At 39.2% G+C, this 25,372-nt stretch overlaps 1 protein-coding gene across 4 annotated transcripts in view; it reads right to left on the bottom strand.

The window, feature by feature from the left end:
* Positions 1-24,039, bottom strand: part of SMPX (small muscle protein X-linked) — a 42,206-nt gene extending 18,167 nt beyond the window's left edge. Inside the window, exons 1-5 of one of the 4 annotated variants that reach the window (XM_030955283.1) lie at positions 23,920-24,039; positions 20,313-20,372; positions 15,335-15,424; positions 11,583-11,736; positions 2,196-2,260 (exon numbers count right to left, since the gene is read on the bottom strand). In XM_030955283.1, coding sequence (XP_030811143.1) covers positions 11,596-11,736; positions 15,335-15,424; positions 20,313-20,351 — 270 coding nt within the window. In that variant the 5' untranslated portion in view covers positions 20,352-20,372; positions 23,920-24,039 and the 3' untranslated portion in view covers positions 2,196-2,260; positions 11,583-11,595. Of the gene's footprint in view, positions 1-2,195; positions 2,261-11,582; positions 11,737-15,334; positions 15,425-20,312; positions 20,373-22,878; positions 22,975-23,899 lie in introns of those variants that run through there. The other 3 variants (XM_030955273.1, XM_030955292.1, XM_030955300.1) reach the window with 3 other exon arrangements.
* Between the last annotated feature and the right edge of the window lie 1,333 nt (positions 24,040-25,372).

The following is a 25,372-nucleotide window of genomic DNA, read 5'->3' as shown; positions in this document are numbered from 1 at the left end:
AAGGACATGACTTTGCTGAAGGATGGTCAATCTTTAGCTCAAAATGAGGCTTTTAGCTGCAGGTCAGCACAAGGTTCTCTGAGAGCCAGCCTCCACTCACCTCTATGGTGTCTATTAAAGCAAGGCATTGAAGCTGATCACCCTATTTGTCATCCTGCCTTAGGTGTTCTTAATTTCAACCCAACTTTAGATAACTTCACACCTGGACATGGCCCATGACTGCTTGTCAAGTGAGTTGTGGTGTTCTGTGGCCAGGATTAACACAGGTTTGGCCAGGTTCTTGTTCTCTACACATGTAAGGCAGAACACAAACATGGTTTGTGACAGACTTTGAAGCATTCACGAGCTCAGCAGTGGCTCAGGTGTTGTCTGCCAATGTGTTAAACTGTAGTAACTGGAGACAGGCAACACTTAGCTGCAGAATTAATTTGCCCTAGAGTAATTATTCACATATATGATAGCACATAGATTCTGTTCCAGAATAAAAAATTTAGAAGCATATTAAAAGCACAAAGAGATGCACTACTACACTCTTCGTTGCTGTTTTAATGAAGGGCTTAAACTAAAAAAAGGGTACATGTGTGATATACCCATCTGCACTCACTTTACTTTCAGCAAAATGGACTGAAAAACTGAAAGTATGCCTCGTCTTCACAGAGAGAGCTCTTTTTTTCTTGAGAGCTAAAAGAGAGAAATATTACATATTTTTCAAAAATAAATGCTTCTATTCAAAGCCTGAAGAGACAGATCAATTCAAATGTTTTCAGACAAAACCACAAAACCAAGGAAATTGAGAAATTCAAAATTAAAAGGTTTGAGATCCTTCATTAAGTATTTAATGGAGGTCTGAGATCATTAATTTTAGCAGAGGACATACTGTATCCCATCTTTAACAATCTTTGGGAAGGATACTGCACTCAAGAGCAGTGTGATTTGCAAACATAGAAAAACTGAAGGTGTTCTTTTCCCTATTTTAGCTCAAATATTTGGTTTCAAGTCTTTGCATATGCATTTTCTTCCATTTCAGTACATACTTCATGTTGGTTTCATCTTCTGTACAAAGGCAGCACATTTCAAAGCTTTGAAACAGCAATATCCAGTTATTGTCATCATCCTCCCCTCAGAACAGGAGCAGTTTGGCTCTGGGGGAAGCCTTTTGTTCTTTGCTGTTTCCTCAGTAAAAGCCATTGCTGTCCCTTTGTCCCATCCCCGTTCTGTCCCTTTGTCCCAGCCCCGTTCCTGCATCGATGGCAGCGGGGCAATCCCGGCCAGCGCCTCCCTCCCGAGTGCATCCCTGGCCACTGCCACCACTGCTCCGAGATTGCTCTGCTGTGCCCTGAAAAGCTCTGCAAATTCTCGTAGGAGGAACAGCAATTTTAAGGCAAGGTGTGCTCCAAGGCAATAAATGAGAACAAAGACCCAGGAGAGCTAAAAGCTGAAGGACTTGATTTATTTCTTTTATCCATTGAATAGCTGAGTTATTAAATTAAAAGCAATGCTACATCAACTTTACCAAGGTGGGGGAGTGCGTTCTGAAGAGCAGGACTGAGGGCTTTATTCTGCTTTGATGGAACCCATATCTGTACATGAACCCCAGTCAATTGCAGTCAGAAGCAAATGCAGCCCTACTCTTATGACCAGTAAACGGCAAGACAGAAAACCAGGCATTATACTTGTTCCCAAGGTGAAGTAAAGGTTAGTTCAGCTGAGTCTCCCTTCAGCTAGCTACAGCCCATAGCAAATCAAATTTGAAAAATAAGTTATGACCAACAGTGAGAGTAAAACTAATACATATTTCTGCAGGGAAATGCTCATTTATGCTGTGTCATTTGTTCACATGGAAATACAGCGTATTTGAGACTCCTCTGGCAAATCAAAGGGAAATTAGGAGATTAAACCAGAAGCAGATAGGGTCAGCAAAACTAAACTACATTGGAAGCTTAGCATTTCCTCAGTCCTGTTGACAGTGGGGCAATGGATCTTGGGATCAGTGTCATGGTGAGCTCTACCTACATAGAATGTTCTACCTGCACAGTGAGCTCAAACTACAAAATATTATTCTCTGAATAAATTTGCAAACAAGTGTGAAACAGAGGTAGCCTTGGCACTAAAAGAGCTACATTTTTTAAAAGAAGGCACACCAGGAACAATATGGTGGCTGAAGCAGGCGTAGTCCTGAGTACAAATCAGGGCTTGGGACACTTGTAGATGGCCTGCTCCTGGACAGGGGTGACAAGGCTCATGCCACATGGAGCCAGTTCTGCAAGAGATGACAAAGTACAGTAATGCAGTAATTTATGTGGTTTTTAAGCACAAGGCTGTGAGAACATAATTAGGTAGTCTTCTATCAAATGAAATGAATAAAATCTATAAAACAAAATGATGAGGCACTAAATTTAGAAGAAAATTCGTTTGATTATCACATCAGAGCTGAGATATTTCAGATCATACTGTCAACTTAATTGGCTACAATTTATGTAGATTTGATAAAACTATCTGAGCTGTTACTAATGTGGGAAGTCACACTTCATGTATTCCAAAGCAGTTAGCCTTTTCACTCTAATGTAGCACTTGAAAACCTTGTGTTGAACACATTTTGAACTGTATAAGGTGGGAATGACTGGAATTGCTTATTATTTTGTGTTTCAGATGATTTCTGTCATTACAGTGTCTGATTGCTCCAGGCATACCTAACACTGGCAGGACAGTTCCCAGGAAGAGATAAACAGCATTGCTCTCATCTCACAGATACCTCTCTAGCAGTGATCAGTATGATCTTTTTCCTGCTCTCCAGTTTCTAATGTCCACAGTTCCCTGGTCACAACTAGTTCTGCATGGATTTATATGAATATGACTTGGGATAGGTGCCTTTCAACTCACAGGACCTTCATCTAAATACTTGGATGGGTTCACACAGCAAATAACTGAAGTTTTAGGGATCCCTGATATCCTGTTCTGAGATTTCCAAGAGGAGCACATTCCAGTAGTACCTGTTGTTAGATGCTGTAGTTCCTGGGCTAAATCTTAAAACATCTAGCAGAGATAAGCAAAAAAAAAGACTATTGACTGTATTCCTTCTTCACATTTCACTGATCCCTTAACATCTAATAACTCATGAGACCTCCTGCCTTTCTGAGCTTCTTTTGAGGGATGTCAACCCAGAAATTGCATCTCACTCAGGGAACTGAGTGTAAAGTTTATTTTTATTAAAATCTGTCATGAACAGCACCAATGGAAAGAGAGGGGTTATTTTATAAAAGAGTTCAGGACTAAGTAATCAACAGAATGACTACAGGGAAGCAGTTATTAAATAGCAGTGACCTATGAAAATTTTCAGCTTTCAAACAAAATTCTTGGGCCATTCTTCCAGAAATGGTTCTCACTTGAGAACAGAGCAGGGATTTGTGGGTCCACATTGCTAGCATTGGAAGTATTTTGTTACTTTAACTGCATTAATGTTTCAAAGGAGAGGCTCAATGAAGACATTTCTCCTGTCCCTGTGTAGAAGCCTGTTCATCTCCACATGTCTGCAAACTCTCCTGTGTATGGTGTGGATAGAGCAGTAAATAACATGCTCATCTTCTAAAACTTAAGACAGACTTCTCCAAGTTCTTACTTTGTGCTTGTCTCTTCCAGTAATAATGATTAAAAAACTCTGCTTGAATATAGTTTAAAAATAAAAGACTTTATTTTTTTCATATTTTTTGTTTTGAAAAAATACAAGCATCTATTCTTGTAGTTTACTTTGAAGCAAAATGTTTTCTGATTCCTCAGTGTTTGTTTTGAAGTTATTAGTCAGCTTCCAAAACCACAAAGCAGAATCTTTTCCTAACTAGTTTATGTAGAAGCATTTGTAGCTTATAAGAATATGCCCTGTTCTTTACTTGGCAAAATTAACCTCCTAACACATACCTCCAAGCTTTCTTAGGCCTCTAGAAAGCAGACTCTCTCCAGCCTGTTCTCCCCCTCCTCTTCCACAATTCAGCTAGTGAATGAGAAGGAAATCTCTCCTTCACTTGCAAAGGACTGATGTGTGCTGGGCTAGAGACTCAATCCAGGACAGACAGCTGCAAACCACATTGGAGGAAATTGGGCTGGTTTGGCCGGGGTGGAGGTAATTCCCTTCACAGTGGCTGCTATGGGGCTAAATCTTGATTTTATGCTGAACACAGGGCTGATAATATGGAGATGTTTTTGTTATTGCTGAGCAGGGCTTACACAGAGCCAGGGCCTTTTCTGCTTTTGCTACAGCCACGCTGGTGAGGGGCTGGGAGTGTGTGGGAAGAGACACAGCTGGGACAGGTAACCCCAGTTGTCCAAAGGGATATTCCAGATCATATAGCACCATGATCAGTATATAGTGGGGGAAAAAAGGAGGAAGAGGACATGTTTGGAGTGCTGGTGTTTATCTTTCCAAGTCACTGATATGTGCATTGGGGCTCTGCTCTCCAGGAGAAGGCCGAGTTCCTGCCTGCCCTTGGGAAGCTGTGAATTAATTCTTTGTTTTTTTGCTTTGCTTGCTTGCATGACTCTTGTTTTACCTGTTAATCTGTTGTTATCTCAACCCACAAGTTTTCTCACTTTTACCCTTCCAATTCTCTTCCCCCCAAAACTGGTGGAGGGGTGAGTGAGTTCCTGTGTGGTACCTGGTGGCTGGCTGGGGTTAAACCATGACAACTAAATTTTTTCTTCTAATCACAGAAATTCTGGGAAACAAAAACATGAATAATGTTTTAGGGTGGGTTTTTTTTTGCTTGAGGAGGTAACAGGATTACAAAGATTCCTCTGATACTAAATGATGTCCTGGACATTGCATTTTTGTCTTTGAAAAGAAATTTCTAGCTCTTCCATTTTAAAATCTGAAAGCACATCTTAAGTACACAAAAAACCTGGAAGGCAAACCAAAAGAACTTTAAATATGCTATTAAAAATCCTACAAGCCTTCAGCTACCTAGTTTCTTAGGACAATTTTACAAGAAGAAGAGACCTGACAAAATTGATGGCTGGCCCTGAAACCCTCGAGTGCTGCTGGTCTGGGAGTTCTGAATCAAAAACAGCAGGATCGTGGGAAAACCATAGATAGGAGAAGACAAGAAGCACTTTGAAATTAACACAGGCCACACAGTGAGTGTGTTGGGGGATGCCCAGTCACTGGCCACTGAGACAGAGTGGAAATTTTCCAGAGTAGAAATTCATTTCAGATTTAGGTGAAATGTACCTCTTTGAATTAAGTCTGTAGCTTGCAAACATAGCTATTTGGTCTGCCTGTTCTAACAAAAAACCTATGCTCAAAGAAACTGCTTCAGCCGAAGCACGGAGATAATAGGGGGGCCCCTTGAACTCTTAAAACAGACAGAGAGACAGCAGGAGACAGGGCAGAGTGACCCAAGAGTTCTTCCTGTACTTTCTGATAAAAAACTAGCTGCAAGGGTAATGCAAAAATCAGTAAAATTAATATGTATGAATGTAGGGGAATAGAATGTAGGTAAATAAAGGTAGTATAGAAAGCAATCTTATCCCCTAAAGAGTCACAGCTGAGCCAATTACTAAAGATTAGGAGCAGGCCTGATGTTAAGAGGCCACACCTGTAGCCAATAAGAAGAGTGTTATAAAAGAGTGCATTGAGAGGAACTGGACTCAGTTGGCTACTGTGAGGACAAGGAGGAGTCAGTGCCTAGAGGAGCTGCCTGCAAGAAGCATCAAGGAGGTACAAAACTCTAGCAATATGGGACTCTTGCAATGTAATGACAACAAATCGTGACCCCGATGTGATTCAGGACTAAACTATATGACCCTGTGGACTTGGGATGACCCTGTGGATTCAGGACTAGACTATATGACCCCATGGATTCAGGGAAATAGGATTTGACTATATGACCCCGTGGATTTGGGGAAAAGGACTAAACTATTGGTAAAATATATCAATTGCAGCTATTAGTGTTTGTTAAATATGAGTATAAAAGACTTTGAAAAGAAGTGCTTTGTAAACTGAGAAAAGCTGCAAAACTGAACCAACACTCAGGAATATATATATTCATACTGTAATATGTTGTCTGAACATCTGTATAGCTATTGGTTCTGAATGAACTATATGAATATGTCATAATGTTAATTTATTTGAATATGTACTTCTAGAAATGCTGCAACTCTGTAATTAAAAAAAGGGGGAATTGTAGGGGAGTAGAATATACGTAAATAAAGGTAGTATAGAAAGTAATCTTATCCCCTAAAGAGTTGCAGCTGAGCCAATTACTACAGATGAGGAGCCGGCCTGATGTTAACAGGCCGCAGTTGTAGCCAATAAGAAGAGTGTTATAAAAGAGTGGATTGAGAGGAACTGGAGTCAGTTGGCTATTACGAGGACAAGGAAGAGTCAGTGCCTAGAGGAGATGCCTGCAAGAAGCATCAAGGAGGTATGAAACTCTGGTAATATGGAACCTTCGCAATGTAATGACAATAGAACTCTTACAATATAATCACAGCATATGAACCTATTGTGAAATTCCGTGCATATGGATTAGTAAGGGAGGATCAGGAGTTCTAGGGTTACCCATGTGTTTTAAGGGGAGCGATCCCCACATGCGTCCCGTGCTGTATTCAACATACTGGCTTTACAGCTTTCGCCAAGTTGTGGAGTGTTTTTCTTTCCACAATTCAGCACCACCAAGAGCCTGGCTCTGTCCTCTTTGCACCCTGCCTTTAGGTACTTGCGCACACCAAGGAGATCTCCCCATGACCCCTCTCACTTTGGCAGGAGGGTCCTGCAGAAATTGATGTACACCCTCCTTCTTCACTCCCTAGTTCCCACTCCAGGAGATCTTATCTCCTGATCTACCTTGGCATCCTCTGGATGCAGGATTCCCTTCTCTCACAGAAGCTTTGGCTGCTGGGACTCAATTAAATGAACACATATTCCTAAAACTGCAGTGCTCTTTCAAGAGCTCACAGCAGGTCAGAGTTCCTCTACTAGCAAAGCACTGCTGTGTTTCTGGAGAAAAAAGCAATAACCTTGCTTGTAACTGTCCTGCAGTTTAAGTGTACCCCTCTGATCCACGTGAGTACAGGGATAAGATGCAAACGCTAAATTGTGTGTAAGAGCAGGCACACCAGGAGAGGTAAATCGCTGGGGCTAACTGAAGGGCAGCTTTAGAGCAAATATAGCAGGAAACTGTAATTAAATCTTTAGTGGGCAAAGTTATAATGTGTATTTTTTGCCTGGGGTGATCGACAAATTTTTTTCATGTAAATAATTAATAGCAACACCAAGGAACATCTTGTGTGTATGGATATAAGACTTTTTTTCTCTGAGGGACTTCTGTTAGGGTTTTTCTCCCTTTCTTTTCTCCCCAAGTGATGCCAATCTCAGAGGCTGCTCTGCTGACAAGATTTCTCATTTTATGTAGGGCAGAATTCTCTGCATAGTGCAAAGGCTAAGCTGCCCTAGGAAGCTTTTGCTAGCTCTTCAGACTTCACAATACAGTTCCCTTGCTTCTGTAACCTGACAACAGAACTACCTTCTGCAATCAAACCACCCTCTCCAGTTGAGCTCCAGGTAAAGACAACAATTTGTCTGCAAGTACTGCATCAAATGGTGAGAAACCATCTTATCAACAGTGTGATGGGGATCCTGACAATCCCTTTCTCCAAACACAATCAGAATACAGTGCTGGGAGTGCTGCCCCTATGTCCATGACAGACTGTTTTGTAACTTAAAGATAGTAAATTTCCCTTTTTGCCTTTTGAGAAGTTCTGCTAAGAACGCTTTCTTCAAGAGGAAAGGACTAGACCACTTTAGCTGAAGGTTTAGGTCCTCTGAAACCAAAGTCCAGCATTTAGACTCCATGGCCCTTCACCACAAAAAGACTTGTCACACAGCCCTCCACACTTCAGGACACAAAAGGTGAAGGGGTATAGAATGAAGAATGAACATGAGCTGCCGAAGTAACTGGCTGCCATTATCTATATTCTCAGGGGAAATGCCAGTTTGTGCTCAGGCCCATTTTCAAGTACAAGCACCGTACTAGTTATCACATGAGATATCACAACAATTGGCAATAAATCTCAGCCACAGCAGGCTCCATTTGTCACAAACTAAATGCTTCCTACCATTACTTATTCAATAGGGCATATATTTTTAGTGTTTGATATTTTGCTACTATTTTATTTTGCATATGTATGTGCATGTAGAAATGTCCAGGTGTGAAGAGAGCAGAAAAAAAATTGTCAATGGAGAAAAGGGAAATTAATCATAATTCATATTGTATATTAAAACTAGCTGCAAGTAACACATCATCCACAGGTATGGAAGAAAAAATCTTTATGACAGATTATGCTAATTAGCTAATTATAGATGATAGACCAGATCCCCATAAGGGATGACTACAGTAATGTCTTAACTGAGGAGCACTTGATGACCTTCAGTGGATCCAGCTTCATGACATCTCCCTAATTACATTCCTCCCACAAACTGTTGTAGTCACCACTATGATCTTAGCAAGTCTATTCATGTTTCCTAATTTGGAGAAGAGCAAGACCAAAGACATTTAACAGAAGTTACTCTAAAGTGAAAATTATGTAGGAATGGGTTTGCAAATAATGAACCAACCTAATGCTTTATAGGTTTCTTATTTTTGCTGCTTGGTTTGCATGCTAAACTGAGCAAGAAAATATGGAGCAAAATTAATCATGTTGGCTTACAATTTATTGAAACTAACCATGAAATACGACAATACAGGAGGTAAAGTTGGAAATACTGCTGTGGTTCTAAAATCTTTGATATCTGTGGCATGTTAAAAGTGTACTTATGATTGTTTTTATTATATCATATTATAGGATCACAGAATAATGGAAATTATCCAGAGTATTTGGAGTTATTCTAACTGTTTCAAGTAGAAACAGAGTTTCCTACAGAGTACCACAAGAAAGGAAAAAATAATAACAAAGGGAAATCCCTCAATAGTGAATATCTGAGAATATTATAGTACTGATATAAGAGAGAATTAATTTCCAAACTGTGAAAACTAAAGAACACCCTCATCTATCTGTACACACTCTGCACAGGCATAGTCTATTGACCAGTCAGCTCACCATTCTTTTGAGATCATCACATCCGAAGGATGATCTCTAACCCTTTCTTGTAGATGGAGCAAAGTATCAGGTATATGTGATTGTGAATTTCTTGCAGACTGATATAATCTTCTCTAGATTTGCACAATCAATCATAAACCAGCTCTCTGACAATATCACATTTTATACAAGGCTGCAGGCCACAACTTAAGCACCGGATCTGATGAATTTCCTCTTACAGGGGACAGTCCTTACATTTAGTATCACTCAAGGCTGCTGGATGTGGCACCTGATTAATTTACATCTCAATTTTATGTGGAATTCAGGCACATGCTTAGTTCTGCACAACATCCAAACCCACAGGCTCCAGTGAGTCCTGTGCCTGCAACTCCTGTGAACACTGAGTTTTCAGATCTGATCTGTGACTGCACTACCCTAAATCTAGAAATCTGTATCCCTGTCAGAACCTGATAACCAATACATCAAAAGAAGGGCAGAGACAGAAATTGCTTCTTAATAACCTCACTGCTTTCAAGATGCCCTTTACTTTGCTCATGTTTCTGTAGAAAACTATAGACTGAACATCTGAGCATGCCCGAAATGTTTCTGTCAGATTCTCAGTAAGGTAATTACTAAAAAACTTTTAAATGTTAAAAATAGCAATCATCTGAGAATAAATATGGGGCTAAATTTGTGTTGGAATATCTCTTATAGGAAAAAACCTCTTTAAAGCCTCACATTAAAAATTCATATTTCTCAGGGCAGTGTTTTAGTGAAATGACTAAAATTTAACATTTTACAAAATGTTCCCCCCCCCCAGTTTCCTGAAGAGAAAGACTCTGTTGCATCTTTAAAATATCAGGAACATTATGACACAGCAGAGTAAAAGCAAGAAAAGACTCAACACTCTTTCCTTCCAAATGGCATATTTATGCTGTACATAAAAAATAATGATGTTAATGATGCAGAGTGCACTGGGGTAATGCACTCAAATTATACACAATTTCTTTTAAGATTCCTGGTTCTTAGCATTTCTGCATTCCCAGAACCCCTTTTGCATTGCTTTCTGTTTTCCTCTGTTTTTCATTTATGTTTCTGTGCAGTAAATTCCAGATGATTTTCTCCTGCTCAACTCGTCTGCCTTTCTTCAGGATAAAGAGGATTTATCAGTCAATATGCACAACAAGCAATTCAGGTGAATATTACGTGACACAACCATTTTTTTCTTACTGTAGCCAGGGTGGGCATTTTTTGGAATTAAAACTTCTCTGTACATCTGGGTTTTCATTGTAAGTGCCTGACACATCTTTACTGACTCAGGCTTTTCAAAGGAAATCAGAGGATAATTTCATGGACAGAAGTTATTAATTTCTGTAAGGTTCAGAATGTAGAACAACAAAGGCTTATGGGTCTTGTTTGAAATCAGATATAAATTTTTCTGAAGTTGGCACTGAAGTGCTGAATATTTCCTTTTAAATAAAATTATCATAGAGTGGTTTGGGCTGGAAGGGATCTTTAAAGGCCATCTAGTCCAACCCCTCTGCAATAAGCAGAGTCATCTTCACTAGACCAGGTTGCTCAGAGCCTCATCCAGCCTGATCTTAAATGTTTATGGAGATGGGGCATTTACCACCTCTCTGGGCAACCTGGTCCAGTGTTTCATCACCCTCACTGTAAAAAACTTCTTCTTTATAGTCTGAATCCAACACCCTCAAGATTAAAACCATTAGTCATTATCCTATGATAAGAAGACCTACTAGAAATTCTGTCCCACTTTTTTCTATGAGCCCTCTTTGAGTACTGAAAGGCCACAGTGAGATCTGCCCAGAGCCTCCTCTTCTCCAGGCAGAACAACCTCACTCTCTCAGTCTGTCTTTCACAGACATGCTCCTGCCCTCCCTTCACCTCTGTGACCCTCCTCTGGACTTACTCCAACAGGTCCATGTCCTTCCTGCGCTGCACTACAGCAAGTCCTGGAGTGCCACAAACAGCATTGGCTATTTGTGTCATAGCATTGGTTTGTGTGACCAAATACATGGAACCATTAGTATGTCAATTTTGAATTACATAAATAAAAATATCAAATAACTAATGTTCCAAAGGAGCTTTTTAAAAATACTGACCTACTTATCCATCACTGCAGTCAATTTATTTGCATTGTAAAACATTAATTTCTAGTTATATTGTAAAAATACAAGTTCAAAACTGGAACTTATGCTTATGAAGCAATATGTTATTTTGAAAGTGGCTTTGATAGTCCAAATGCACTGAATTCTTAGTATGCTGAACAGACTACTTCAGGCTAGTTGATGGGTGCCATATATCACTGGATATAGTCTCCAACATGTTTGAAATAACAGCAAATCCCAATTATGAACTCTAATATTTTTTCTTTGAATTATGGAGTGTGACTCCACATCCACTGGAGTAATTGAAAAGCCATCTTTTTACTTAAAGAGCTTTCTGGATCAGCTTGCTTCTCCCAGAGCCATGCAGAGAACCTCTCTTCTACTCACCTGCTTCTTCCAGCTACTGTTCAGCTTTGGGGACATATTTCAGCTCACTCTTTATGTTCTGAATCTCTGACAAGTTGACAGCAAGACCTGGAAGTTCCTTAGCTCCTGGGAGCAGTTTCTTCTCTTTCTCCTCCTCTGTTGAAGCAGGAGCATTCTGCACAAAAGGACACCAGTGACCTTCCTGCTGCAATAGCAATCTCTTGAACATGAGCATAGATCAGTTATTTGAAAAACAGGAAATTATGTTTTTATACTAAAGGCAATCCCAGTGGAAAAAGGGGTGGAGTCATGAAGAGATAAGTTATTTTGTTGGTTGTCTAAAATGTCTAAAACCATTCTGAAAAGAAGATGCTCAGTGTAGAGGAATGTGGATTAGAATGGGTAAGAGTTTACAATGCCAGGCAATCACTAGAAAGTAACTGACTGGAGAATCAAAGGCAACTCCAAATCCTTCATATTTTAGATGACAAAAAAGTAGAAGAACCATTTTGATCATCTAATTCCTTTGAGAGTTTCACAGTTGCCAGATACTTGGAGAGGGCGATCATCATGCACTTCTGCAGCTCTAGAGAAAAGCTATGATAGTGGGTTATGGACCCAAAAGCTCCATGCAAGATCAACATGAGTCAAAATTTCACTTTTCATAACCTCAGCTGCAAGACCAGAAGGGGTTTTTATCATTTTATATTTGAATTAGGGTAGTGCTGCGTGGCTATTTTGCTGTCACTGTAAAAATGCCAGTTAAATAACAGCAATTACACAATAGTGAGCAACTCAGCTAATTTCCCAATGGACCACAGTATTTCAGCCCTTGGTACTTCCTCAGCTGTACTATTGCTTCTGGATGAGTAGAGCAGCTATTTTAGACCATTTCTACCCTAGACTGGGTAATATTTTGAAGGAGTAGATTTCCAGGTATGAGTTTACTGTTGTTCCAGCCTGGTGTGTATTTTATAAAGGTGACATAAAGGAGGAATCAAGTACACATAGAGATTAATTTATATTTTACTATAAATAATTTCATGATGAAATTATTTTTTTCATTTTTGATTACTCTGTGAATGTTCTCTTGTGATGGGCTTTTTAGAGTTCAATCATGATTTAGATTTATTAGACGCCCTTTGTCAAAAGGTGCATTAACTGTGAACACTCAATTCTTAATATTTAACTTAATTTTTAAAATTCTAACATTACTAGTCAAATATTATTGGCCAGTAAACCCCTCTTTTTTTTTCTCTGTTGACTAATGGATTACATGCTAATCAGGAAGAAGACTGCAATGTCAACTAGCAAACAAACAAGGTATTGGAGAAAACTGTCATTTTCTTCCTATCTGATCTTTAAGGACTTTCCTAAGATCACCAGATATAAGAAAATGGAATTGATAATTCCATTTCTTGGCTTGTTACATTTATATTATCTTTTCTCATATTTTAGCCAATACATTATTAATTATTCCAAGATAATACTAATAATATTTGACTATTTTTTGTCAGATGATTTCAAATCCCAGCCAGTAATTCATCCCCAGGAATTGCATGTACTGCCTGATACATGGTTTAATGATCTAATATCCTGAAACAGAAGCAAAGCACAGCAGGAGAATAAGTAAATTGATACAAAAGCTGCTTGGAAGGATGCACAAAATTGTATCAGTAGTCAAAGATGTCATAAACTTGTATTTTTTCCTTTGACAGTTTTCCTAGCTAATCTGAATAATCAGGGGAAACAAGCATTCCCTGAACCCTGCAGTACTTATTAGTACATAGCAGAAACTATGTAAAAAATACCATTTCAAGTCATGTGCAATACCATTCCTCTTGTAGAACAAGTGGTGCAAGCTTTGCCCACATTTTGGAGACTTTGTGCTCCATAAATTGTTGTCAGCTTTCTCTTCCAGCCTCAGGTGTTTGCTGTTTATGACCTCACTGCTCTGTGTATCACTCCCTCCATGTGCAACACACAGCTGAGGTTAGACTAAAGCCTTCAGTTTTATAGAAGGAAGCCTGAAGAGACTCTTACATATACAGTAAGGGTTAAAAAATACAGGCATGGGAATTCTCTGACTGAAGAAGAGCTATTTTCTGTAATTCCCACCCTCCATTTCTTTTCATGTTAACATGTCTGCTCCACTGACCATCAAAAATATACATTCCTATCTGACTCCACCACCCCTTTAAGTAAGATCCACATTCCCCTCATCTCCTATGTCAAGGCTTTAAAATACAGTGGAAAATGCACTGTTAGCAGTGATTATGCGCTGTTAACAAAAGTTGCATTTGTCTAAAACTGCTCTGAAAAATCATGAGCTGTATGACAAAACTTAACAAGATGAGAAAATTGAAATGACAAGTTCACTGGTAGCATTTTTATTCTATTCCTATAACAAGATCTTTTTCTGTAGTGTTTAATCCCAATTGGTTTGGTTGAGTATTGCCCATAAAACCTGGGCCAAGATCTTCCATAATATCTGTCTCCTATAGAGTATTCATGCAGCTGAGAAACAAAGCAACATTCAATTACCCAAACAAATGTAATTATCAGCACCAGTCATTTATTTTATTTCTCAAACACTACTAGAACTCACACATGCTATATTACTTTCTGCTTAATAAGATCAACTCCTTCACCAGTTTAATTACTGCAGAGACAGGGAGAAAGCCACAATATCTATCCAAGGTCATTTTGTATGTTTGTTTTCTAAATCTTCTGAAAAGCCAAGTCAGCCTAGGTTTGATTATTTCAGGAAAGTTCTCTGTAAACAGAGCACTGTTTATATCAAAATATGGCAAAATTCAGAAAAAAACCTGACTGATACAGGAAAGGAAGAATTGGCTCTTACACAGCCTGTCCTGCCCTTGGCTGTGAGGAGCAGTGGGAGCTCTGGCCCAGCAGGATGAGTTCTCATATGGGGATTGTGAATCAAACTAAGTAAACTGGCCAGGAAACCAGGAGCACCCATCTTTTTTATCTTGCTTGGGGTATCTACCATAACCTTTTCTTCCACTGTGGGTGTTAGGGTCTCATTTATTATTGAAGTTAATGGTAATTAAGATGCTTTAATATGATTCAGAAATATTATATCTGTGTTTAATCATAACCTTTGTGATCCATGTTAGTTAAGGTATAAATTGGATTGTATATTCAAAACTCAGTGATAAACATTTCCTGTAAAATACAAGCATGAAAATAAAGAATTCAGTCTAAAATGGAGTATTTTCACCCCTGGGCAGGTAAATGGGTTTGGAATTCCTGTTTTAACTTGCAAGTGTCTTCACATTCAATTTCTTCTTGTTGATAAACCTTCCAAAAAGTGTTTTGTTTGACAACCTGTTCCAATATTGTTAAGCTGTAACAATAAATCACACCACAGGGTGACAGATAGCAGCAAAGTCTTCCAAAGTCTTGCTATAACTTTTCCTGCTGTATCTCATCAGCTCCCATCTAGAGAAATACTGCTGGTGAAATCCTGGCTCTTTCTCCTGACAGCAGATATCATCCTGCTGGGCAAGCAGAGCTACACACCTTTAAAACTGTTTATATTCCTATAGGTGCCTTGGCACCAAAAGCAGAACTATTTATACATGAAGTGTTAGTAAGTGGCCATTTATTTCCATGAATAATCAGTGCATGTTCAACTATGATACCTAAGATGGGTATGTGGAACTATAAGATCACTTTAAAGGCTTTTCCAATTTTATGGCACAGTTTCTCCTTGGAAAAAAACAAATCAAAAAACCTTTTTTGCTTACCTCCTCCACTTCTTCAGGTGTAACTTCTTTTCTTTTATGAGGGTGGCCTGCACCAGGTCGAAATGCTCCCATTGGGATGTTAATATTAGCCTGTGAGAAGGAAATTCGATGCATTTAATAGTGACTGATAAATGAAGATACAGTGGGTAAATGGCAAAACTCGAAAGGAGTGGGATAAGCATATAGACATTATTATGGTTTCCAAGCACTTATGCCTTCAATGTGTGCATCATCACACCACTCCTGTGGAAAGAGAAGTGCTTTCATCTCCATTTGAAAGAGAGAAAGTGAAAAAACAAACTAGAAAGTTTTTGAATTTCTGCATTTTAGACTAAAGCTTTTTGATTTCATTGCACAAAATAAATGAGTACTGAACACTAAAGTGTCTTTAGGTACCTAGGTCTGCTTCAGTTTGGTCAAGGTCAAACAGAAAGTGAGTGCCAAAAGCAATGTTTAAGTGTAAATCATGCAAATCCTTCAGTAACACCCAATCACTGGACCACTCTCCATTCTCTAATGACACCAGTTTTCACTTCACTTAATCACAAGTATCTTAGAAGGGAAGCCTGCCCTGAGTCATCTTAAGCCATAGGTATTTAAAATGTGATTTTACCAATAAAATGTACCCACAGTTGCCACAAACTGCAAATACTTGAACCAGCTCCAACACTAGTCAGACCACTGACCCTTGGCTTCTGCAAACTCCCTCCAGAATGACACCCACACAACTGCATCAATCTCATCTTTTATCTGGGGCAGAAAGCCAGTAGCCATAACATAATTGGAGCTGATAATAGATATCTTAAAAGTAAAGATTTTGGGGAATAGAATAGCGCAAAACACTGCTTAGGAAAGAGCAGCTGAAAAGTATCCATTTCCCAATGTGACCCAGCCAAGTCTGTTTTAAAAGTCAAATGGCATGATCAACTAAATGCACAATTTATACTTATTCTTATCTCGTGATCTCAGAAGAGAAGCTGCTCCTAGGAAATGTCATCAAAATACCACGACTCCCACTGGTAAAACCAGGGGTTGAATCAATAATGTTACGGAGCAGAAGCAGAGAACCTTCTAACAGAGAGCTCTGTTCTTGTCCTTTACCACCTGACTGATCTGCACTAAATGAAGACAAATAATCCCGTCCTTCGGCTCAAGTTATGGTCTTGCAGATCATGACCCACTTGGGCAACCACAGGAAAACAGCTCACAGTTTTCAGCAACAACAACTGTTCCGACAGCTGTAATCAAATGACAAGCAAATTAAAAATCCATCTGCCAAGAAATGAATGCTTTTCCCTGTGATTCTGCTTACCTGTTTCCCATTATCTTATTCATGCAAGATGATGCTGTCATTTCAGTGGGGTTGCCAAATATCTGCAGGATCACAGACAACCAGATATTTGTTTCATAAAGGTCTTCCACTGGGCATGAGTTTAGATACTGTGAAACTTTTTACCTGCACTTTGTAAGTTCCCCAGGGGACAGGGTATTTTCAGCCTCACAGTTCCTAACTCTCTATTTCATTTATGGGTGGAAAAAACCCAGCTTTGTTGTTTCTAGTTTTAAGTAACTTCCCCGCCAAGCTCTGGTATCTCCAGACAGCTTCGATTTTTAGAATGGGAAACTTCTCTGCAAGGTTTGCAGAGTTGAAACTTTAAGAGATATCTCTCCTTGTGGTGCACATCCTGAACTTGGACATTCCTTCCCCTTAGAGGCAGCCAAAGCAGAAGCCAGACTCCCACAGAACATTACAGCCCTTGCATTTCCCACTCTGATTGACAGACCAACTGCGACTAAAAGTGGTTCAGAAAGCAAAAGTCCCAGGCTGCTAATTAAATTGAATAAAGCACTCTTTGGTCTGCTTCAGCACTTTCCCAGTAATCTGTGTCACATCAAAGCAGTTTGTACTTTTTTGTCTGCAGTAGGGACATTCATGTCAGAGTTGGAGCAAGTATGCAGTTGTGACAAAATAACTTAGTTAAATGAACATCCTTTAAGATATAGTTAAAAACAGTTTGGATCTGATAATACATACTGTAAATTAAAATATTTCCAGTATGAAATGCAAATATGACATTTCCAAACAATTCCTGACCATAGGTACCAAAGTCCTGAGCTGTAAATCTCTCTTAATCCAGAGCTGATTCTCTCTTGCAGATGAGCAGCTGTGTAATGGGTGGGCCAAATTCTGTACACCAGCATAGCTCTACAAGGACTTGTGCTGTGTTGCCTAACAACTTTTGTCGTTTAACAAAAAGACAATTTTGTTTTAAAAATGTGTTTCAAGACTTTTGTCACCTGTGTGTTGAGATGGAGCTATGACCCTAGAGGATCTCCATCCAGTAAAATGCTAAAAAGGAAATTTTCTGTTCTAGACTCTGGAAATCCTAAATGATAAGTGCTTTAGACAGACTTTCTAGGTGTGATTGTTATGTTTAACCATACTAATTATGAAAACGACTGAGTTTGCCTTTTCCTTTGTTTAAAAGGCCTATCATATTTAGTGCCATGCAGTTTTTGCAATGACTGGGTAGGTGTGTGCACTGATGTACTCTAGCAGGCTCCTTCTGAACAGACCAAAGGAAAAATACCTGTACAAATGACATACTAATACACTGCTGGATTGACTCAATGGAACTGGTACTTTGCGATTTTTTTTTTGTCTTTTCTTCTTTCTGTTTATTAGAGAGAGGGTATTAAGGTTAGGATACAGCTGCTGCAGCTGTGCATGAGTTTAGGACTGTTATGGATAAGTCCTTCACAACATCACAGCCATTCCTGACTGTCCAGATGGATGACTGAGTAATCTGGAAAGAAATTTTTGTATGAATGTATTTAATTTTAAAAAGGAAGGAAGGAAGGAAGGAAGGAAGGAAGGAAGGAAGGAAGGAAGGAAGGAAGGAAGGAAGGAAGGAAGGAAGGAAGGAAGGAAGGAAGGAAGGAAGGAAGGAAGGAAGGAAGGAAGGAAGGAAGGAAGGAAGGAAGGAAGGAAGGAAGGAAGGAAATGGAATGAAATCCAGAAACAAACGAACAACAACAAAAAACCCTAGAAACCTCCTCATCCTTACCTCTGGGCAAAGCCAAGAGTGTTTCAAGATAGAATAATTTTTAGTCAGAGCTGTTCACAGCCTTCAACACAGTGAGAAGGCGAGGTCAGCAATTGTTTCCAGAAATTAATATCCTTTGGTCCTCTATTGCCCCAAACTACTCTTGGGAATCAGTTGCTGCCTTTAACTCTCACACATCTGTATTTAGTAGCTATTGGGAAGTGAACATTTTTGTATATATCTAGTACAATCAGAAATAAGCCATTTCAGAGACAGAACACCACGAAATACTTCAGTTAGTGAGGTGCCATTACATTCCCTTTGCTGCAGCATGATGCACATTCCCCAGGGCACGTCAGTCCTATTATACCAGCACACAATAGCAAAGGATCATAAGATATGAATCATAATGTATAAAAGTAATGTGACATTTTGAGTCATAGTTCTTAGACTGCTCAAAGTGTAACAAGCATCAATTCAGGTGCAAGTCTCCCTACTAGAACCACCTTTGACCCAATGCTTAATAGAGATATTTTAAATTTTTCTCATTATTCAAATTACCTTTGCAAAAAATTAAAGTTTCTTAAAATATAACACTTAGTGCTTAAATTTAATCCATTTTTAAATGAACAACCTAGAAGCATTGTTTATATGTAGAAGTTGGAAGCCATCCTAGAAATAAAATGCAGCCTATCATTACATCTCTAAGAAAAAAAATGTAAATCAATTAATTCCTTAGAAATGTTTGTATGTACCTGTGGAGTTTAAATGAAAAATGTAAATAAATACTTTTCAGCTATTAAAGATCCATATTTTTCATTCATCCTACAAACATTTCTGTAGTCACTGTAAAAGAGGGATTTAAATTTGAACTGAGTGAAATCAAAAGTCTGGCAAAATAGCAATTTTTTTTCTAATTTCAACAGAATTAGTGTACAGTATTTTGCATGCCTGTTTCGGTAAAATTGATGATGATGATAAAGAGAATATGCATTTTCACAGCGCCTTGCATCTTCAGTATGTTGCCTAGCCGCTTCAGTATGTTGCTAATTAATTTTGATGCTCCAATCCATTGCATTAGTATTATCTCAAGAAAACAGAGAACAAAGAAGACTTCAGAAATTCCATTTTCTGTTTCTTAGGTAAGGCAACTTGAACTCATAGTAAAATTTCATTGGAAGTGCATTTTACAAAATACATGATATTTCTGTAAGCTTCTTCAGTTCAGAAGATATTCTGGCCTTTTGACATGAACCATTGATAACATGAACTAAACACGTTCTCCATGAACACATTCTTCCTTACTTCATGATGATGTTGGGATAATCTCCAGCTGTTTCTTTTACAAGTATGCAACAATCAACTCCATCATCCTTCACTATATCATTGAAGAGGTTATGTGGCAAACAAAAATATTTCAAATTAAAAGATCTATGTTTCTCTCATTTTCCTTTGGCTCTTAAATAAAATGCTTCTTAAACAATTATTTGAACTTGAAGGTTTTCCTCCTTAAGAATGGAGACATTAAAAACTTCTCAACACCCATGCTATCTTTTTAGCCTATAATTCTCCCAGCATTATATTGGCTTTGTGAAAAATCTAATGGTTGCAGGAATTATTTTTACTTAACAGTTATGCAGATGCATTACCATATTTTGCTTAGATGATCCTCCAATAGGCATAACCTAACACTGCAAAGACCATGCAAACAAGTGATTAATGAACCTATCTGATCCAGTTTTTTTATCAGCTCAGATCAAAAGATGATCTCCAGGTCATGCTTTTTCAGTGCTTTCATATCTAAGCTTTTCACTTTAACAGAATAACCCCAGCTAGCACTCCTATGGTGCTTTGTCTGAGTAAAAATGCAGTCTGCCAAGCAATGATATTTATTATTTTATTATATTAAAAACATAAATGCTATCTCTTACCTGAATGGCTTTGACATGTGATGCAGGTTGTTTTGACATTTTTACGACAGAGGCTTATCCCTGCAAGCAAAATTGGAAAGTGTTACAGGCTCTGACATTCTGATAGCTGTGGAAGATAAGCTAGAACTTAACCCATGCTGGCTCTTGACAGGCATCCATTTCATCTGCCCAGCTCCTGTTTCCATCTCAGTTTCCAAGCTGCTTAGTTATTCCTTCTGATATCAGGAGGAGACAGAACACCTGAGCTTCACCAATTAATCTTTCATAGCCACAAATGAAGCTATCTCTTTCACATTAAAAACAATAATGAGTAGAGATAAAGAATCTCTCAAACCTTAACAGCACTGTAAAATGAGTAAGAATTAAAGGAAGCTTTTGAGGATAAACAGTGTATGATTAGCCCAGTCACAGTATGTATGTGGGAATTATTAGAACTTTCAGTTTAAGCCTTCTCTCAAATAAAACATAACTTGTTAGAAAATATTGATAAATGTAAACATAACCATTTTCTGACTCAATCCTTGCAAAACTTTAATCCCTGTGGACTGAAAGTTATCAAGATGGTCAAGCAGAAAAGTTCTTCTTGACAATTGCTAGAGCACAAAGTAGCCTCCCTTCAAAGTTTTAGATCATATAGATTCATCAATTTTCTTTAGCAATAAGATCAAAAAGAACATATTTTTCCATATAATTTTATGCAGGTGGAGAAATACAGACTGATACACTATTAATATACAGTAGCAAAGGGAAATACACCAAAGTAAAATGGAAGAAATTTTATTAGCAGATTATTTGAAACACTATCTCAGCCTTTCATTCTCTCACTGAGAAATTACATTTTTACTGGACTAGACTTTCATCAAAGTCTTGTTATATAACTATTACAATATAAAGTAAGGCAGCAATTCTAAAAGCTGAGAAATTAATTCACCAGAAAAGTCACTGATCACCACTGAACTACTGCACATTTTTGATACTGTATTTAATCTTAGACAGGAAGGGGAAGAATGAGAACAGAAATAAATGACATAGGAGTGAACAGCAGAAATACACTGAGAAATTAAAAGTGTGTGAAGACTTGGGTACCTCAAAGACTATAACTGCTACATGAGGCAGTCCCCAAAAAACCATACAGATAAGTTGTAGGTTGGCTTCAAGTTGGAATATCAGCAATATCACCCTGAAATTGTTTTGCTGGGACTGACTAGAAGACTTCCTCCTGCATATTCTCACATCACTTTTAAATCTGTGTACGATGCTGAGCAGAATTAAAAATACACATGACCTGCCATTAGAGGTCCCCCTCTGGTCACACTCTCAGCTGCAAAAAGTGGTGTCCAAACCAACACAGCATTCAGTCAGAGGTCAGTCATGTTGACAAATTGTTCGGGTTTAAATTGCTTTCACTAAATTAATAAAGCAGAAAAAATCCCACTGTGCAAAATAAAACCAGCATTCTTTTAATGAGCTTTATATTGTGGTTTTATATATACAATCTTCAAATGAGAGGGAGTTTTAAAAACTTTAGAATTCACTGTAGGGGATGCAATCTCAGCCACTGACATTCGTGACAAAATTCAAACACATTTCAAAAACACAAAAGGATTTATTACACTCTATCTCCTTTATTTTTGAAAATCTTTATTAGGTGTATAAATAACTGTTCCATTGATCAGTGACTGTGTTCCAAAATAAACACAAAACAATTCCCCAACTGACTGGGAAGATAGGAGTCATAATACAGAATGTTTAATTAATTTTTTAATCAAATTCTCATCTTTCTAATCAGAATGAAAAATGGAAACAAAAGCACATTTAAAAATGTTTAAATAACATTAAACATTTTGAAGCACAGTGGAACTACTTCCCAAACACTGTCACAAAGAAATTCTTGCTAAGATGTACTTCATCTTGCATGCCTGTACATTGCAAAAACACCCATACACACCTCTTGGGCCACTTAGAGAGAAATGGCAAGGATTTACTCTGAACCTCAGCTCTGAAACAAGCCCAGCATTACTGCTCCTCAGCGAGGTGCTCTGGGTTCACAAGCAGTCAGTGTTGGAACTTACTGCAATCAGACACCGGTGCCTAAAGAGGGATGCATGATACAATTGTGTAGGACTGCTTTTGGAGGAGGTGATTTTCCTAGCAGACCGTGCTGTCCTCATTACCGCCAGAGAAATCAGGACAACAGCACACTACTGAGTAAAAATAGATCTCTGGCTCTTTCCCCTTCCCTCCCTTCCCTGAATTTCCTTACAGAGCAATACTGACCATCAATCACAGGAAAATAAACCTTAGATTACAGAAGCATCCATTACAGAAGTGATAAGTTAATTTTTATCAATTCCTTTGTTCTTTCACCATGTGTCTCAGAGAGAGAGTCAAGAGTGCTGCACTGATTGTATTAAGTTATTTCTGGTATTCCAATCAGCTCTGCAAACTTGAAAAAATCCCACTTCACCCTCATTTCCACAGCAGGATTTCACATCTCTGGCAGGCAGAGAAATGCAGACACGCAGCCTGTATTCCCTGGTGTCTTTTTGGCCTCCCCACACCTTACCTTTTACCTTTTATGGGTTGCATGCTGAGCCAAACTTAGAAAGCAGTGGCAGCATTAGTTCAATTTGGAGCTGGTTTATGGCAACCTTCCCTTGCAAATTCCCTCGCTTTGCAGTGAAAGTACTCACGAGCAGGACTACTTGTGAAATACAGGACTACTGCAGGGGAATAAATGAGTGTTTTGAAGCAAAACTTTGTAAAACAAAGGAACCTATCTTCTGTCTCTCTGCTGAAAATAATTTCTGACAGAGCTGCAGCAAGATAATATGCTGATTTATTCAGTTTGCTTTAAATACTATGAGATATCATAATGCCATCTTTTGTAATGCACACAAGAGATGTACAGTAGCACAGAGACAACAGCAAGAGCCCTCCCCCTACCCCAGCTGGAAGCTGTCCTCTCCCCCCACTGCATGCACAGCATCAAGCACAACGGGCATTCTGGAGACAGAACTGCAGTGTATTATCTTATTAAAAGACTTTGACAGGAACTACATGACTGTGAGACCCAAGCAGTACAATGAAAGGAGAGAAACCCCTACTCTGCAGCTTTCAGCCTGTTACACAAAAACTTACTACAAGCTCTAGGCAAAAGTGGTCACATTTTCCATAACACATACACAGTAATCTGTGTTACAGCTGCCTGTTAAGCTTAGTGAAAGAAACCTCTCTTATATCAAAACCATAATGTAATATTTCACTAACGATGATAAACATACAGAAAACAATAGCCTTCTGCCTATGTACTACAATATTCAAACTCATACACACTTCTTATGAGTCATGAGGTATTCAAGTGACTTTTATTTTAAATTTTTAGATCCCCACAGACTATGAAGTAAAAGCGATCTGCTCTGAATACTCTGATACACTGCATGAGACATTAAAATAGGCAGAAAACCACAGCTATTGTAGTAAAGTCACAGCAATTCCTAAAGAGTTTTCATGAGGGTCTTTCAAGATTTTAATTGACCCATTCAAGAGTAGCTAACTTATTTACTTATATAAAAAAAGTTCCAAACCGTCAAGTGAGTAGGCACACCTCCTTTTGATGCTGAAAGAGGTACCTTCTTCTACCAGCTGAGGTATTGACTGTGGCCCTTTTAATGTGTCTGAAATAGCTCCGATGCTTTCAGCCTGGACGGCACTGAGTGCTGCTCCAGGCTGGAGTGGGACTCGGCAGAGAAGCAAAGTGTAAAAGGGAATTCCTGTCATAGCTTCCAGTTGTTCTTCCTAAATATAGAATTTGATTCACCCTGTAACTTGGTCCCCTGTGACACTTGACCATGGTAAAAGCAGGGCTCAACTGTCAAGCAGGAGGTGTTGAAGGAACACACCTTTAGGTCCTTTTTCTGCCCTCCCTCCCCCTGTCATTCCAGGCTTTTCCCAAGTGCCAGGCATACAGCAGTAGCAGGTAACACAGAACTCCTCCCATGGCATTTGGGGCAGTATGTGCCTCCCTACGCTACACCAGAGAAGGAAATAATTATGGAGACATAATTATGAAGAAGTCACCTCAGAGGAACTATCTAGGGGAGGTGAATGACACACCAACGTGACCATATTGCTGCTGCTTTGGGAGCAAACTCACCCAGCAGCTGCCCTGGGGTGTCAGCAGAGCCTTCCCCCCTGCAGGACAGCCCTGCTCACCAGGGAGGGCTCCTGAGCCTGTGAGGCCATAGTGACCAGCTGCTGAGCCTGCGGGCGTGGGCATGAAGAATAGCCAAAGGAGGAGTGTGTGTGAGAGAGAGAGAGTTTTTATAGCTCATGAAGGAAGTAAAACATTACATAACTATGCTCATGCTGGCTGGAGTATTGTCTTAGTGAGGGCTACTGATGGAGCTCTCACAACAAGTCGTGCGTGGGGCATATCCTTTCCACTTGCAGAAGTGCAAATTCCTGTCATCTGTGCATCTTCTCAAGAATGAACTTCCCTCTTCCTCACTCCGCTGCTGCACCTGATCTCCACTGGACCACAAGCAGTAAGGGTGACAAGAGCAGTGTCATTATGGGCAATAACTGTCAAGGACCTCCCTTGAGTGTAACTCATTTGACCAATGACCCCTTTAATTTCAAGTACCTGAAATAGGAAGGTTACCAAGCAAGCTGCTTCATTAAACCTGTGACTCACTCTCCACTGCCCTCTTTCCCAAAAATGTTGTCATCTGGAAGCTGATAAAGCTGATGACTTGCTCTGGGAGATTGCTGACTACCTACAGCCACCCCCTTCCCAAGCAGCCGCGAGAAGAAGGATGACACAGAAACAGCCACACAACCAGGACACGCATTTGTGCAGGTCAGGACTGATGGATGTACACACAGCCATCAGCTCAATCCAAGGAGACCTCCATTCCTCAGACAGGCAGATTATGCCTGTTGCCAAAGATTCTGAGGCAGGAGAGAACTACTGCACTTGAACATGGTGGAGTTCCCAAGAGGGCTCACAAAGCTTTCCTTGGCTAGAACAGAGCAGTCTGCAGTCAGTTGAAAGCCCT

This window comes from Camarhynchus parvulus, chromosome 1 (genome assembly GCF_901933205.1).
Source record: "Camarhynchus parvulus chromosome 1, STF_HiC, whole genome shotgun sequence".
Taxonomy (NCBI): domain Eukaryota; kingdom Metazoa; phylum Chordata; class Aves; order Passeriformes; family Thraupidae; genus Camarhynchus; species Camarhynchus parvulus.
Note: the sequence above shows the minus strand (reverse complement) of the source record. Positions and strands in the feature narration are given on the sequence as shown.